General features: G+C 47.7%; 1 protein-coding gene across 1 annotated transcript in view; it reads right to left on the minus strand.

The window, feature by feature from the left end:
* The window catches only part of MYO1F (myosin IF), a 57,860-nt gene that overhangs the window by 31,702 nt on the left and 7,740 nt on the right, over nt 1–18,418 (minus strand). Inside the window, exons 2-5 of the mRNA XM_081177634.1 lie at nt 12,176–12,313; nt 6,180–6,269; nt 5,930–6,024; nt 377–464 (exon numbers count right to left, since the gene is read on the minus strand). Coding sequence (XP_081033760.1) covers nt 377–464; nt 5,930–6,024; nt 6,180–6,269; nt 12,176–12,313 — 411 coding nt within the window. The remainder of the gene's footprint in view (nt 1–376; nt 465–5,929; nt 6,025–6,179; nt 6,270–12,175; nt 12,314–18,418) is intronic.

Here is an 18,418-nt window from a genome sequence, read left to right on the forward strand (position 1 = left end):
GCAAGGCGAATGTTCAGTTCAGGTTTTATTATTTATTCGTGTTTCATTAGCCTTGCCGGCTGGTGAGCAGAGGGTTTGATCCTGCAGGGCGCCACATCCCCAGCAGCTTCCCTGCGGGGAGCACGCCAGCGAAGGAAGACCTGGCAGCCCCTCTGACCCATCTAACAGCCCCAGATTGCTCCGGAGACGGCCAGACTTGAGCAGGGACGATCTAAGGCTATTTTGAACCTGACTCAACCCACAGCCAGATCCTAAATCGGCCCAAATCATCTCGCCAGATGTGGAGCCCAGACCTAGCCCATGGGACAGGAAGCAAGACTTCAGAACTGAAACAAAACACAGAATTCGGATAGGGTCAAAGGGCGAAACGACCTACCTGCACCTTTTCGCCACCTCCGGAAACTTTGGAAATGTACCCCATGATGTACTTGGCGGCCACCGTCTTCCCTGCACCACTCTCGCCGCTGAAAGACACACGTCAAAATGTCAGAAGCTGCCTTGTATACAGAGTCAGACCAACATGGCCTACCTAGTTCAGCATTGTTGACTGTCATCTGTATCGAGAGACAGCGTGCTTTTTGGGGTGAAGTCAAACCGCTGCGTGAGCGGCACAGAAATGACCTCCCCGGGGCCCAAGCCTGGGCTGTGTGTCTGGAGGTCCTGGGATGCCCAGAGGGCAAGACCCGCCTTTCAGCCTTGCTGGCGTCCAAAGGAAAGCAGAACAAGACCTTTGGCACCATCTTGGCTGCAGGAGTTGCTGGAAGGAGTCATGCAAGGCGCCATCCAACCGCCAGGGCCGTCTTACCCATAGAGGCTAGTGGCGCGGGGTGCCAGGGAAGAGGCGAAGGCTGGAGGTGGCACCTCCTGGCATCAGCTTGCCGCCCTTGCCCACCTCTGCCATGCCGCGCTGAAGCAGCGCCGCGCCTGGAGCCTCTGCCTGCCATGGCCACCAAGGCACAAAGTGGTCAGCTGAGCTGGGAGGTGCCGCGTCCAGCCTCTGCCTCTTCCCTGCCGGAGGAGCTGCCCTCTAGCCACTGCCCACATCCTCCAGCCCCACTGGCAGCCCCGTCCTCCCTAAAAAATTCTGGGAAACGTAGGGAGCTTTGCACCACGGCGGCGGATATGCTTAAGACAGCCCTGCCTGCCTTAGGGACTTCGCTCTGGATTTGTGTACGGTTCACTCCTGAGCCCTTTCGTCTCCCAAATATATCCCGTAAGGCAGCAGAGATTTGAGATCCCCGTTTTCCTTCTCCTAGATAGGAGACAAGCCCCACCAGTCCCTCACTTCTGAAATAAAAAAATTAAGGTCTTTTATATATAATAAATGTTCATAAATGTACCAAGCAAACACGTAGATAAATATATAAACCACATATCTGAAGCAGCACAGGAAAACAGCCCTGAAACCAATTTCTCTGCAAGGTCAAGGAAAATGGAAAAGCCTCCCCATTGTCTTATCCTTCACAAATCCTGTCTTAAGGGTATGTCTGTGTATGAATAGGGTGTGAGCCTGTGACCTGGCCCAGGAACTAAGTATTTATCATTGCAAAAGACTGGCCAGGCTCCCCAGGGTATCCAATCAAGCGAGCATTAACAGGTAACCTGCCAGACAGGAGGTAAACAATGCACTCAGATTTCTGTTGTAGACCGCCCTTTCTGTGATGTAGGTATGATGTATATGGGGGTGGTCTTGGACTCCAGGGCGGGCAATTTAAAATGTCTATATAAGGGCGGGCACACCTTTGTTCGGGGTCCTCCTCTTTTCCTGCGTGTGAAGGGGGCACTCTCCTCTTGCAACAGTTCAATAAAGACCAGGCTTACTAGCTGCTCTGCTTCTCAATATTCTCTGGTTGGCCTCTGTTATTTTCTCCGACCGACGGAGAACCTGCAAAGGACTCTATAAGGGCTCTTGTGTCCCCCATAAGGGAATAAGGGCAGATTTTTGTTTATTACACTTCCCTCTACAGCACGGGCAGAAACCGCCTTCTTGACTATGGGGCCCAGTCTTGGTCTTGTCCATTTTGTCCGCCGGAGTCTGTCTTTACTTGGAGGGGAAGCCCCTACCTTGCTGAGGGTTTGAGACCCACTGGCTCCCCTCAAAGCCCAGGGTTTGGGAAAGCACCAAAGTTAAGGGGACCCCAAGATGCCCTCTTTGGTTATTATGGGAAGCACCCCTTTGCCCCATGCAGTGGCGTAGTGTGGGTTGTCAGCACCCGGGGCAAGGAAAGTAATTTGCGCCCCCTAACCCATGGATTTTAGCAGGGGGCAGAGAGCTGCGACTGCGTGCGCACCCCCCCAGATGTTGCGCCCGGTGCGGCCGGCCCCCCTGCCCCCCCACGCTACGCCACTGGCCCCATGAAACTTGGCTTGCAATGCAAACCGTCTGCTAGAACGCCGCAGACTTCAATGGGGAAGTTGCTCAACATTTTGCAACAAATCTGTTGCAATGATCTCATCAGGGAAAAACAAACAAAACCCCCAAGCCCTAAATTTATACTGTATATATATATTCCTTTTCCTTTTCCTTTAGCAGCAGGCCTCTTCCTAAGTCGCTGCAGCCGTGGTAAAAAAACACAACCCCACGCCTGCCCCCGGAGTTCTGCTTGAAGGGCAACGGCAGAACCTCTGCAAGAGGAAGAAGTGTGTATGTTTGTATGTTAGTGTCTGCGTAACCTTCGTGCTGAGTTTGGATTTGCTCAATCATCCCAGATGGTCCACAGATGTTTCATCGGTGGGAGCTGAAGTGGTCTCCTGATTGCTGGATTTCTCTTTCTTGCCATTGGAATGAGACACCCATTTGAATTCGGAGAAGGTTGATAGACTGGGCAGATAAGCTGGTTCTTGGCAGGCAGAGCTATGCCACTGTGATGACCATTTATAAAAAAAGAGGCTCAGGCGAGTCAGGAGTCCTCCTTCTATCTGCCAGAGCTGGGATGAGGAAACTGTGGTCCTCCAGTTATCACTCCCAGGTCGCTAATAATCAAAGATGTTGGGCATTTTGACCTATAAAGCCCTAAACGGCTCAGGGCCGCAATATCTCAAGGACTGCCTCTCTCCATATGAACTGACCCAGACCCTGAGATCAGCTTCTGAGGCCCTCCTTCGTGTGCCTCCTCTTCGAGAGGTCCGGAGGGTGGCAAGACAAGAACATGGCCTCTTCTGTGGTGGCTCCTCAATTGGCGATGTTCACAGATGTTCCCTGAGCTAAGAAGAAGCAAAATCTACGGCATGCAAGAGACGGAGAACGCATCTATTCAGGAACAGGGAATGCCTCTTTTTAGAACAGTGATAGGGAAATCTGCCCCTTGTCTAGATATCACTGGAGGAATGCATTTCTTCAGAAGAGGTGCTCACTACTGAGAGCAGGGAATGCCTATTATTATTATTATTATTATTATTATTATTATTATTATTATTATTATTATTATTATTATCATACCACCCTATACCTGCAGGTCTCAGTGCAGTTCATAAGATAAAAACACAAAATAAAAACACAAAATACATAATGAAAATAAAAACACGGACAACCCAATAACCTCCCTCTTCCCCAACACATTTTGAAAGGACATCAGATGTCAATCAGCCCAAGGCCTGATCAAAGAGGAATAAATAATGAAGGCACCAGGTGAGCCTCCCTTGGGAGAACATTCCACAAACGGGGAGCCACCACAGAAAAGGCCCTGTGCTTGTGTTGCCACCCTCCGGACCTCACATGGAGGAAGCACACTAAAAAGGGCCTCAGAGGATGATCTCAGGGTCCGGGTCGGTTTATATGGGGTGAGGCAGTCCTGGAGGGATTGCAATCCTGGGCTGTTAAAGGCTTTAGAGCAGGGGTCAGCAAACCTTTTCCGCAGGGGGCCAGTCCACTGTCCCTCAGACCTTGTGGTGGGCTGGGCTATATTTTTGGGAGGAGGAAATGAATGAATTCCTATGCCCCACAAATAACCCGGAGATGCATTTTAAATAAAAGGACACATTCTACTCATGTAAAAACACGCTGATTCCTGGACCGTCCAGGGGCCGGTTTTTGAAAGCGATTGGGCTGGAACTGGCCCCCCGGGCTTTAGGTTGCCTACCCATGCTTTAGAGGACAAAAACAGCACTTTGGTTTGCGCCCGGAAACTGATTGGCAGTTGGACCAGAATATGCTCAACCAGGGAAGCCCTGATGCATCCATGTTTCACCCTCGTGACAACCCCAAACCTGGGAGAGGCCGTGACGCGGGGCAAGGGACCGAGTGGGGATTAAACCCCACAGTCTCTCTACCTTGCCAGGACATCAGGCTTCCCAGCTGCCAAGCACCCGGATCATGATTCAATATATAATTATTTATGTACAGTGGACGCTCGGGTTGCAAACGTGATCTATGTGGGAAGAACATTTGCAACCTGCAGCGCCACATATGCACATGCGCGGGTCGCAATTCAGTGCTTCTGCGCATGCGCAAAGCACGATTTAGCACTTCTGTGCATGCACAAGCGCCGAAACCTGGAAGTAACCCGTTCCGGTACAGTCATTCCTCATGTTACGTCCGCTTCATGTTATGTTCTTTCAGGTTACGTCCCAGTTTTTGCCGCTCACGCATGCGCAGAAGTGCAAAATGACATAACGTGCATGTGCAGAAGTGGCAAATCAAAACCCGTGCATGTGCAGACGTGCAGCTGCGGGTTGCGTTCTTTTCATGTTGCAGACCGGTCTCCGGAACAGATCCCGTTCGCAACCAGAGGTACCACTGTACTTCCGGGTTTGGCGCGATGCGCAACCTGAAATCGCACAACCTGAAGCGTCTGTAACCTGAGGTATCACTGTATTTCAAAAGAGCTTAACACAACTTTTTCCAATTAACAATCAATTCACTTTGGACTTCCCCTCTGCCCTCCTCCACGCTTTCCCTAATTTTCCAAATAATGTTGCCTGTTACAGTCCTTCTGTGCCTTCTCTTCCCCACAATATTTTCAAATACAGGTTTTACTCTAAGGCTACTTGCGCCTCAACACATTTTACAGTATTTTTTAAAATGATGGCATATGCTGAAATGGCAAAGCTACCTGGAAGACTTAGAGATAAGGACAACAGAGACTTAAAAAAAAGACTGGGAGCCGTTTATGTTGTATTTACAGAAGCATTGTAAAGAAGTGGACTCACTAGCAGGGTTTGAGCAGGCACTTACAGCAAAACAAACACAGAGATCAAGATGTAATAACAGGGAAATAACAAAGTGTAAGAGGCAAATTGAAAACAATTATGGTGTAAAAATGCTAAGAATATAGCAATATTCAGCTTAAAGAATGCAATATTAAGGTATAATATTGCGGGACTTGACATCTTTCCACAGGGCCTGCAAGACAGAGCTGTTCCGCCTGGCCTTTGGTTTGGACTCAGTCTGACCCTTATATTTCCCTCCCCTTACGGTCTTGATTTATCAGCTACTTTTTACAATGAGGCTGCATTTTAAATTGCATTTTAACCTGTATTTTAAATCGTTTTTTTTCCTTTTCCTATTATGTTTTTACTGTGATTTTACTGGTATTAGCCGCCCTGAGCCTGGCTCTGGCTGGGGAGGGCGGGGTATAACTAAAATTTATTTATAACAACAATAGTAAAACAAGCAGTAGAAGTTAATGTGTAAAGAACCAGAAGAGGAAGTTGAGGGAAGTTGGAGTGTGTGTGTTGGGAATTGTATTTTTTCTTCTTCTTGACATAATGTTATTGTGATGAATACAAAATTGTAAAACTTAATATTTATTTTTTTAAAAAAGCAATATTTTTTAAAAATAACCGACCGACCTTTTCCAGTGCTCCTTCAATCCTGCCTCCTAATTTCACTAGCTGGACTTGCCAATTTGGCAGGTTCTGTCAATTTCAGCCGCCAGTCCTCTTTAGCATGGATAGCGATTCCATCCTGTTTTACCCTCCGTTTCCTTACCTGATGATGACACACTGGTTCTCCCCGTCGATGAGCATGTTTCGGTACATGTTGTCGGTCAAGGCGTAGATGTGGGGCGGGTTTTCGTACTGCGCCTAGGACAGAACACCAGAGAGGCGTGAGTCTGAGGTTCCTGCTGTTGCCAGACCCATATCAGAGGGCATGGAGGGGCTCGGCCACCTTAAGAAATTGGGGTGCCCCCTGGGGCCCCCTGACCCGTTCTCCCAGCCCCCCAACTCCAGGGCCTTACTGCTCCTTGGTAGAGTTCCACTTCCCGGTCCGTGAAATAGGGCATTTGCTTAAAGGGGTTGACAGAGATGAGGACAGGTCCAATATAGGTCTGAGAATCATCTGTTAAGGAATAATCTGCCTGTCTCTCTGTCTCAATATATTTTGTCTCTCTCTATAGGTAACCTATAGAGAAATATCAACAACCTCAGATGTCAGGGGTTCAGGAGCAGAGGCGAGGGCAAGGGAGGAAACAGAGAGCGAGGGGGAGGAGTCCGAAGAGAAAATGAGTGATGACGACGACCCGAGATCTCCGAGTCTTTCCAGTGAACCAGAAGATTCACAGAAAGGAGCGCCAGTGGCCAGAGCAAGGGGGGAGCCTAGGGGGACACCCCAGGAAGAAGGGTCCAGAGGGGGCTCAGAAGGCAGTGGAGAGGAAGGGCGCCAGGTATCGAGCTCTGGCAGCTCGCAGCAGGGGGGAGGGCATGAGTCAGGAGTGGCCACACCTCCATCGGGGAGCGAAGAAACAGTTAAGCGGAAAGTGGAAGGTTGGGCGCGCGCGCCAAGTTCAAATGCACAGGAAGGTGGCGCAGTAAGCAGCCCGGAAAGGGAGCCAGGTCCTAAAGCCCGACGCAAGGAGACAGAAGGGTCCGGGGGGTCCGCGTCAGAAGAGTCCAGGAAGGAAGAGACCGCGGGGGGCAGAGGGACCCAGAGAAGAACGGTCAGGCGGAAAAGGTGGAGTAAGGCTAGGTTAGTAAGCTGGTGCACAGGGGGCGGAGACTCAGACGGAGCTTCGCCGGTCTAACCCATAAGACGTAGAGCTGCGCGCAGCAGCTTGAGAATGGAAACTGTAACTCAATAAAGACTTTTATAAAGTGAACGCTGGCTAGCGTGATCCTCTGTGAGCTAGGATCTGGAAGCAGCTCTGACATCAGATATGCAGATGACACAACCTTGATGGCAGAAAGTGAGGAGGAATTAAAGAACCTTTTAATGAGGGTGAAAGAGGAGAGCGCAAAATATGGTCTGAAGCTCAGCATCAAAAAAACCAAGATCCTGGCCACTGGTCCCATCACCTCCTGGCAAATAGAAGGGGGAGAAATGGAGGCAGTGAGAGATTTTACTTTCTTGGGCTCCATGATCACTGCAGATGGTGACAGCAGTCACGAAATTAAAAGATGCCTGCTCCTGGGGAGAAAGGCGATGGCAAACCTAGACAGCATCTTAAAAAGCAGAGACATCACCTTGCCAACAAAGGTCCGTATAGTTAAAGCTATGGTTTTCCCCGTAGTGATGTATGGAAGTGAGAGTTGGACCATCAAGAAGGCTGATTGCCGAAGAATGGATGCTTTTGAATTCTGGTGCTGGAGGAGACTCTTGAGAGTCCCATGGACTGCAAGAAGATCAAACCTCTCCATTCTGAAGGAAATCAGCCCTGAGTGCTCACTGGAAGGACAGATCCTGAAGCTGAGGCTCCCGTCCTTTGGCCACCTCATGAGAAGAGAAGACTCCCTGGAAAAGACCCTGATGGTGGGAAAGATGGAGGGCACAAGGAGAAGTCGATGACAGAGGACGAGATGGTGGGACAGTGTTCTCGAAGCTACCAGCATGAGTTTGACCAAACTGCGGGAGGCAGTGGAAGACAGGAGTGCCTGGCATGCTCTGGTCCATGGGGTCACAAAGAGGCGGACACGACTAAATGACTAAACAACAACATAGGTAACCTTGGCTGAAATGCACCTCCCCATCCCAGCTTCAGAAGCCAGCATTCAAGCATGGACCTAAAACCTGGGGAAGATGTGGCTTTCTTGTTTTCTCCAGCTAGGGAGGGTAGGACTCGAACCTGTGGCTTCAGGTTACAAGTGTAATAAATGAAAATCTGCCCTTATTCCCTAATGGGGAACACAAGAGCCCTTCTAGAGTCCTTTGCAGGTTCTCCATCGGTTAGAGAAAATAACAGAGGCCAACCAGAGAATATAGAGAAGCAAAGCAGCTCGTAAGCCTGATCTTTATTGATCTGTTGCAACAGGGTGCTCCCCTTCACACGCAGGAGAAGGAGGAGGACCCCGAACCAAGGTGTGCCTGCCCTTATATAGACATTATAAAATTGTCTGCCCTGGAGTCCAAGACCACCCCCAGAAACTTCATACCTACATCACAGAAAAGGCGGTCTACAACAGAAATCTGAGTGCGTTGTTTATCTCGTCTGACAGGTTACCTGTTAATGCTCACTTGATTGGATACCTTGGGGAGCCTGGCCAGTCTTTTGTAATGATAAATACTTAGTTCCTGAGCCAGGTCACAGGCTCACCCTATTCATACACAGACAGGATTTGTGAAGGGAAAGACAATGGGGAGGCTTTTCCATTTTCCTTCAACTTTGCAGAGAAATATTTGAGGTCAATTTGGGAGGGACAAAATGGTTTCAGGACTTTTTCTGTGGGGTTTCAGACATGTGGCTTATATATGCAGTTATGAACACTTAATATATATATATATATATATTATATACATAATATATATATACATAACAAAAGAGATTCCAACTTAAAATCAGGAAGAACATTCTGACAGTAAGAGCTGTTCGGCCATGGGATGGAAGGTGGCAGAGTCTCCTTCTTGGGACGTTTATAAGCAGAGGTTGGGTGGCCCTCTGTCAGGGATGCTTTATCTGTGATTCACGCATTGCGGGGGGTTGGACTAGATGACCATTGGGGTCCCTTCCAACTTTACGATTGTATGATTCTATGAAATCAGAAGCCGGTGTGGCTTCTGTAAATCCGGGACCATTCCTGGAAAATCAGGACACTGGGTGTGTTGATCCTTGCTGAATTCTGTAGGACACTGACCAACTGGAATGTGTCCAGAGGAGGGCAACCAAAATGGTCAAAGGCCTGGAAACGATGCCTTATGAGGAACGGCTAAGGGAGCTGGGCATGTTTAGCCTGGAGAAGAGGAGGTTAAGGGGTATGATATGATAGCCATGTTCAAATATATAAAAGGATGTCACCTAGAGGAGGGAGAAAGGTTGTTTTCTGCTGCTCCAGAGAAGCGGACACGGAGCAATGGATCCAAACTACAAGAAAGAAGATTCCACCTAAACATTAGGAAGAACTTCCAGACAGTAAGAGCTGTTTGACAGTGGAATTTGCTGCCAAGGAGTGTGGTGGAGTCTCCTACTTTGGAGGTCTTTAAGCAGAGGCTTGACAACCATATGTCAGGAGTGCTCTGATGGTGTTTCCTGCTTGGCAGGGGGTTGGACTCGATGGCCCTTGTGGTCTCTTCCAACTCTATGATTCTATGATTCTAAGAAGCAGCACCGGGACTAAGGAAGAGGAAGTTGACAGCTCCCAGGTTGGTTGTAAATAGCACAGCAAGCAGGTGAGGGCCGGGTGATGGCTGACCGAGGCGAGAGGGGCAGTGCCCCATGGACCCCAAGGCGCCATGGCATGTACAACTGGCCCTATGCCTGCAAACTCGGTCGCCCTGCAAGCTAGAACCAGCCAGCCGTTCTCTCTGGCGCCATCTACTGTTGGGCTCCCGGGCTCCCACCCTCCCAGCAACCGCCACCACCAATTGCACTTGCAGCGTCGAGAGGCAGTGTCTAGGGTTCTGCCCTGCGTGGTCCAGGAGCATCTGAGGCAGACCCAGGTTCGGATCCAGCCCTCAGGGGGCGAACCTGACCTTTTTGCATCACCCTGGGCACCTGACTTATGTGGGCTGTGGCGATTCTGGATGACTCAGGCCACAGTACGGAAGTCCTTTTCACAACGGCTGCTGTGGGCGGCGCTATTTTTAAGCAGGAAGATGAAAGCGAGACAACTTTTCAGTTTCGGTGTGTGTGCGTTTATCCCACATAGCTAAAGAGTCCTGTGACTTTGACTAAGCCCATCTCCATCTCTCTTGCATGCTAATTCTTAGAACTTCTGTGGACCTTCAGATTACAGTGGTACTTCGGGTTAAGAACTTAATTCGTTCTGGAGGTCAGTTCTTAACCTGAAACTGTTCTTAACCTGAAGCACCACTTTAGCTAATGGGGCCTCCCGCTGCTGCTGTGCAATTTCTGTTCTCATCCTGAAGCAAAGTTCTTAACCCGAGGTACTATTTCTGGGTTAGCGGAGTCACTTCTCAGAGCAGCACCAGGGGATTTCACAGAACTGTGGAGTTGGAAGGGACCCCTGGGGGTCATCTAGTCCAACCCCCCCATGCAAGAACTCACACTGGGAAAAGAGTCCCTCAATGGGAGCAGCAAAATTTTTGGGAAATGGGCAGAGAAATGGGCTTGTGGAGCGAAGAGGAGGCTTTCAGCGTTCTGCCGGGACTGCCAAATTTGGAGAGAGTGATGGGAGAGGAAGAGCAGGGGGAGGAACGTACTTGGCCACAAACCACAGGGACATCTGAACGGAAGTGACACAGGGGGACAGCAGCACAGGCAAGAGCAAAACTATAAATTTAAGAAGGATGTAGACAAAGGCTGCCTTGGAAATAACCTTCAAAGTCAACAGGTTACTTCCAAAGGTACCCAAACAGAGGAGAAAGACAGCCATCTGCAAGCCCAGGTCCACTTGATATGCCCGGACCTGTCCAACATAAAAAAATTCTTACCGATAACAAACGGGCTACTTCTGACCCTCGTGGGAAATTCTACACCTCAAGAAAGAGACACATAGAGGCAAAAATGAACAACCTCCCCAAACCAGCTGATATAAATCATCCAGTACTCAGCAAGAAATCACAAAGACAAAAACCTAAGCAAAGAAGAAAAGCAAAAATATCAAAACACTAAGGAAGTCAAAGATAACCCACTGTGTCTGCAAAAAGCAATGGCAGACACTTTACAACCCAATCTCACCATCCTCTATACCTGGCTTCAACAAATCCACCTCAAGGGGCAGTAAAGAAAAAGGCAAAGTACGTAGGAACAATCAAGGCAAAGCCCCAGTCTATATCTGAGAAGGAAACCTCAAACCAGAGCTCTGAAAGAAACACAACAATGGAAGTAACTTCCCGGAACCCTGGAAGGATACCAATGGGCAACACAGGTAGTAGAGAGATGGTGACCCATAATATCAATGGGAACATACTACAGGTCCGGCAAGTTTCAAGCCAGAAAAAAGGCTGGAGCTTGTTATTAATTCCCCCAAAACTTGTACTCACCAACTACCCAAAACCGATAGATTGCATAGAGCATCTCTTGAACATCTTAAATGACATACTGCCAGGTGTAGTAAAGCCAAGTGATATCGTTTCTATAGAGTATTTATACTATGATGGTCACTCGGTACGAGGAATGATCACCTTCCATGGTCAAAATCTGGCCAAACTTATCCACAGAGCAAGACAACTACTCACAAAGGAAAGGATAGAAATACTAAGATTCTTCGAAAATAGGGTACCAAAGACCTCCCTCTTTGAGGACAAGGGCGATCAGCCAATAGCAAATGAGAATCAGAAAAAGGATGTTGACAAGCTGGAAGGCGTGCAGAGGAGGGCGGCCGAGATAATCAGGGGTCTGGAAACCAGACCTGATGAGGAACGGTTGAAGGAGCTGGAAAAGAGGAGGCTGAGAGGAGATATGGGAGCCACCTTCAAATATCTGAAGGGCTGTCACATGGAAGAGGGAGCAAGCTTGCTTTCTCCCGCTCTGGACGGCAGGACTCGAACCCATGACTTCCAGTGACAAAGAAAGGCGATTGTGACTAAACATCACGTAGAACTTTCTGACTGTAAGAGCTGTTTGACTGTGGGATGGAAAGTGGCGGACTCTCCTTCCTTGGAGGTTTTGAAGCAGAGGTTGGGTGGCCTTCTGTCATGGATGCTTCAACTGCATTGCAGGGGGCTGGACTGGATGACCTTTGGGGGTCCCTCGCAACCCAACAATTCTATGATTCTAATTCACTGCCCGAAATGAAAACCTGGATCAGTCAGATGCCCCGACTCTGATCACGGCGGGCGCACGTGGCACCAACGGCTAGAAGGGAACGCAAGAAAGAACGACGGAAAGGACGAGAAGGATACGAAGATATAGTCATCCATGAACCGCTTCTTGAGATTTTCGACGATGGCGTCTTCGTTGATCTTGCTGAGGAGGACCATGTCGTCCACCCCGCTCTGCTTGACATTGTGGCTTTGCCAATGGAACCGCTCTTTGCTGCCCTGGAAAGATTTGAGAGAGAGAGAAGAAAGCGGAGTCAGGCCGGCAGAATGGATCCGGAGTTCGGATGGATGGATCTGCCCATTTACACTTTCATTCAGCCTCTGATTCCACCCCGCCCCCCAGTTTCAACTATTTTGTTATTTATTACCATGGAATCGTCGAATTGTGGAGTTGGAAGGGGAACCCTGAAGGTCATCCAGCCCAACCCCCCGCAATGCAGGAATCTCCACTGAAGCATCCATGACAGATAATAACGCCATCCAACCTCTGCTTAAAAACCTCTAACCCTTAAAAAAACCCTTCACTGGAATATCACAGGGCGGTCCGCAACACAAAAACGCAAAACGAAAACACAAAATAAGCAAAAACAAAACAAGAGCAAAGCAACAACCCCACTCCCACAAAACAGACCCCACCCCCAATATTCCTCAGGTGAAAATAAGGACATTTCTCACTCCCATCAAGTGACCCCCCATTTTTGGCACACAACCCCGCCCCCCGGCAGAGGATTTCCACCACTTCACCAACGGGACACGGCACACAAAAACCCCGAGAAAACGCCTTAACCCCTCGCAGCTGCCATAGGGCCATTCTGGGATACAGCACAAGATATTATGGGCTGTCCTGTGAATCTGCTGGATGAAAGAGCAGAAGATCGTTGCCTCGGGAGAGTGAGGAAAATTCTCAGGGATGATTCACACCCTGGCCGGCACTTTCTTGATCTCTGTTAAGTTGTGGGTGAACATATCAGACGACACAGCGATTCTTCAAACAGCTCTTGTGTATTCACAGGCCAGAACAGAACTGAACTGAAAGGTTCAGTCAGCCTGCTTATATATAGAGCTCCAGTACAACGTTACTGTAACAATTTTCTAAAACTATCCAATCAGTGAACGTCACTTTCGATCCCTTATTTGCATAACTATCTACAGTATCCCCCTGCTGGCCCAGGGTGAGAACTTCAGTACATAACACTCTCCTGCCCTCGGGCAGAAGATATAGAAGCAGGATTAGTCGCACCAACAGGGTAAAGAACAGCTTCTATCCGTAAAAGATAACAACAGGGCAACGGACTTTGGGGTTTGGTGGGCGTGCGTCAGTAAACGAGGGGAATTAAGACTAAGAGAGCTGAGTGGCGGGTGCTCTGTAATCTCACTGTATACAAGTTGTACAAGTGACAATAAAGTATTTCAATTTCAATAAATCAGAAGCTGGAGTGGCTTTTGTAATTCCAGACTGTCTGCAGACCCCCCGAGTGTCCCAACTTTTCCAGGGACAACCCCGGATTTACAGAAGCCGTCACGGTTTCCGATTTGATAACGGAACGTCCCGCTTTTCCTTGGGGTGTCCCTATTTTCATCGGGGAAATGTTGGGGCATAGGTAACCAAACAACCTTTAGAAGACATCGGGAGGCAGCCCTGTAGAGGGAAGTTTTTTTAATGTTTTACAGTGGTACCTCAAGTTACAAATGCCTCAGGTTACGAACGCTTCAGGTTACAAACTCCACTAACCTGGAAGAGTTACCTCAAGTTGAGAACTTTGCCACAGAATGAGAATGGAAATCGTGTGCCAGCAGCGCAGCAAAAGCACACCTCTAGTTAAGAACGGACCTCCGGAACGAATTAAGTTTGTAACTAGAGGTACCACTGTATTATGTTTTTATATATGTTGGAAGCTGCCCAGAGTGGCTGGGGCAACCCAGTCAGATGGGTAAGTATTATTATTATTATTATTGTTGTTGTTGTTGTTGTTGTTGTTGTTGTTGTTGTTGTTGCTGCTGCTGCTGCTGTTGCTGTTGTTGTTGTTGTTGTTGAACAGGATGTCTCTATTTTCATCGGGAAAAAGTTGGAAGGTATGTACAGTCCCTGGAACACCAGGACGCTTGGAGGGTATGCAAACACAGCAAAAAGGCCCTGGATAGTTTTATCAGCCAAAGTCCTGGTTATAGAGGAATGTTTTTGCCTGGCACTGAAATATACAACAGCCGCTCGGGTTGCGAATGTGATCCGTGCGGAATGCACGTTTGCAACCCGCAGCATTCGCAACCCACATCTGCACATGTGCGGGTTGCGATTCGGCACTTCTGCGCATGCGCAAACAGCGATTTAGCGCTTCCACGCATGCGCGATTGCCAAAACCCAGAAGTAACCTATTCCAGTACTTCAGGGTTTCAGTAGACTGCAACCCAAAACAGCACAACCTGAAGCGGACGCAACATGAGGTATGACTGTATGCCATGGGGGAGAGCATTCCAGCAACGGGGAGCCACCGCAGAAAAGGCCCTGTTCTCGTGTTGTCATCCTCCAGACCTCAAGGGGAGGAGGCACACAGAAGGGCCTCAGAGGATGATCTCAGAGTCCGGGGCAGTTTATTTGGGGAGAGGCGGTCCTGGAGGTATTGCTCCGTGCAATGGGCTCATTCCTCAACACGCATCTTTTGATTCTCCATTCAGTCAAGCAAAAATTACAGTCAGAGTTGAAGGGCACATTCTGCAGAGGCAAAAACGCTCTCCAGGAGGGCGTGCAGAGCCAATGAGGGCCATGGGTTGGGACAAGGCTTGCGGGGAGTTATGAGGGCCAGGCAGAGAGGTCTCAGGGGCCGCATTCGGTGTCTTCCCCACCCCCTACTGTAGTCACCGACAGAAGTATTTCCGAAGGGGAAGTTTTAACTGCTCTTACATGCTGCTGATTGCTTAAGAGGTGGTTTAGCTGCAGTGGGGCAATTTTGGAGATCTCGGCCTGTCGAGTCGTTCCAGTGCTTTTGAGATCGAGGGCTGAGATCCGACAAAGTCAGGCTCAGAACAGACCCACTGGCTTCCATGGAACGAGGCAGGCCTGCAGATTTCAACAATCTATTAATAAATTAATAAACAAACATTGCCCCCCCTTGCCTATTTAAGTATGTATTGTTGCCGGGCTGAAAATAAGATGGAGAACTTCCAGGGACAGGCTGGGACCAGAGAATTCGGGACTATTTTCGATCGAGAGGGAGGCAGGAAGAATTCACCTCGACCTCCTACAGGATTCCCAAAACACAACAACCCTCTGAAATCTGCACGTCTCTGAGTTTTAGGACCCGGTTCTCCAGCCTCTCCCCTTCTGCAAATGTGTTCAGCAATATGCATTGGGTTTTTTGGGGGGTCAGTCTGGATGATGTCCCGGGTCCCTTCCAGTTCTTGAGATCCTATAACTGTTTTGGGTGGGATGCACAAATTTCTGTTTAGGTAGAAATCTGTGATGTAGGTATGATGTATCTGGGGGGTGGTCTTAGGTTACACCCCTTCTGTGATGTATGTATGATGTTTCTTTTTTTTAATTTTTTTATTAGTTTTACAAAAAATTTTAAGACAATACAAACATATAAAAAGACATACAAACACGTATAATTTCATAACCTTTTTTCATAAACCGTGTTTCTCAGACTTCCCCATACCTCCCCTTTCTGCATCCCAATGACCAAAAGTTTTTAGCAACTCTAAATATATCTGTCAATCCTCTGTCCTCTCAATCTTTCCTTCAATCTAATCTTGTTTCGCTGTAACCCTTTCTTACTCAAACCTCGACATTCTAACATTCATCAAGTTTATAATAGTCCTTAAGGTAGATTTTGAATTTCTTCCATTCTTCTTCCACCGTCTCCTTTCCCTGATCGCGGATTCTGCCAGTCATCTCAGCTAATGTCATATAGTCCATCACTTTCATCTGCCATTCTTCCAGAGTGGGTAAATCTTGTGTCTTCCAATACTTTGCGATGAGTATTCTTGCTGCTGTTGTAGCATACATAAGAATGTTCTGTCCTTCTTTGACACCAATTGGCCGACAATGCCCAAGAGAAAGGCCTCTGGTTTTTTAGGAAAGGTACATTTAAGTATCTTTTTCATTTCATTGTATATCGTTTCCCAGAAAGCCTTAATCTTCGGGCATGTCCACCAAAGGTGATAGAAAGTACCTTCAGTTTCTTTACATTTCCAACACTTATTATCAGGCAAGTGATAGATTTTTGCTAGCTTGACTGGGGTCATGTACCACCTGTAAATCATTTTCATAATGTTTTCCTTTAAGGCATTACATGCCGTGAATTTAATACCGGTGTTCCACAACCATTCCCAGATGTATGTATGATGTTTCTGGGGGGCGTCTTGATCTACAAGGTGGCAAAGTCTTTATAAGGCCTTGCGCGCCATTTTTCTGGGTTCCTCCTCCTTTCCTGCAAGTGAGGGGAGCGCCCTGTTGCAATAGATCAATAAAGATCAAGCTTACTAGCTGCTTTGCTTCTCAATATTCTCTCCTACCAATAGGGAACCTATGTAAGGACTCTATATGGGCCCTTGGATACCCTATAAGGGAAAAGGGCAATTTTTGTTTACAACACATGAGAGCAAGCTCTTTGGCTTTTATCCCTCTGCAGGACTTTTCTGATTTCCATATATGCCTTGGGGAGGGTGAGGGGACGGAATGCACATAGGCCAATTTGCTGATGTTTAGGGATTTTTATAGAAAAAAGAATTTGCAAATGGGCAAGGAAATGCGGTGAGGTTGAGATGAAGAAAAAACAGGAAGCCAAGAGAAAGCGAAGTGAGGGCATAGACCAAATGGAGCAAACAGCACGCGGACCTAGTGGTGGGAGGAAAAAATCCTTAAATAAGAGACACGGGGGAATGATCAATGGACTTCAATGTCTGTACACTAATGCACAAAGCATGGGAAATAAACAAGATGAGCTTGAGCTCTTGGTACAGCAAACTAAATACGACATAATAGGCATCACTGAAACCTGGTGGGATAAGTCCCACGATTGGAATGTAATAATGGGGGGATACAATCTATTTCAGAGAAACAGACCAGACAAGAAAGGAGGAGGAGTGGCGTTATATGTCAGGGATGTGTATACCTGTGAAGAGATCCAAGATTTAGAACCTCAAAGCCAAAGTGAGAGCATTTGGGTCAAAATTAAGGGAGAGAAGAATAACAGAGACCTCATTGTGGGAATTTACTATAGATCCCCAAGCCAAACGGAGGACATAGATGATGCCTTCCTGGAACAGATGGCCAAGCATGCAAAAGGAAGGGAGATAGTAGTAATGGGGGACTTCAATTACCCGGATATTTGTTGGACGTCAAACTCAGCCAAGAGCATAAGGTCAAACAGATTCCTCACTGGCCTTGCAGACAACTTCATTGTCCAGAAAGTGGGAGAAGCAACAAGAGGAACAGCCATTTTAGATCTGGTCCTAACCAATGTTGATGACCTAGTTAGTGGGGTAGATGTGGAAGGATCATTAGGCGCGAGTGATCATGCTCTTCTGAAGTTTACTATACAGCGGAAAGGAGCAGCCAAGCATACTAGGACTCAATTTCTTGACTTTAAGAAAGCCGACTTCATAAAACTTAGGGAAGTGCTGGGTGAGATCCCATGGACAGCAATACTAAAAGGAAAGGGAGTTCATGATGGCTGGGAGTTTGTTAAGAGGGAGATAGTAAAAGCACAACGTCAGGCAATACCAATGAGACGGAAACATGGAAAGTGCCTAAAGAAGCCAGGGTGGCTATCAAAAGAACTTTTAACTGAATTAAGATTAAAAAAGGATGTGTACAAAAAATGGAAAAGGGGGGAAACCACCAAAGAGGAATTCAAACAAATAGCCAGCACGTGTAGACACAAAGTCAGAAAAGCTAAAGCACAGAATGAACTTAGGCTTGCTAGAGAGGTTAAAAGCAACAAAAAAGGCTTTTATGGGTATGTTCGTAGCAAAAGGAAGAACAAAGAAACAGTTGGGTCACTCAGAGGAGAAGATGGTGAAATGCAAACAGGGGACACAGAAAGGGCTGAACTCCTCAATTCCTTCTTTGCCTCAGTCTTCTCCGATAAAGAAAACAATGCCCAACCTGAAGAATTTGGAGCAAATGATTCAGCAAAGGAAACACAGCCCAGAATAACTAAGGAGATAGTACAAGAATATTTGGCTAGTTTAGATGTATTCAAGTCTCCAGGGCCAGATGAACTGCATCCAAGAGTATTAAAAGAACTGGCAGATGTGATCTCAGAACCACTGGCAGTCATCTTTGAGAATTCCTGGAGAACAGGCGAAGTCCCGGCAGACTGG

Source organism: Podarcis bocagei, assembly GCF_964188305.1.
Source record: "Podarcis bocagei genome assembly, chromosome: 18".
NCBI classification, from domain to species: Eukaryota; Metazoa; Chordata; class Lepidosauria; order Squamata; family Lacertidae; genus Podarcis; species Podarcis bocagei.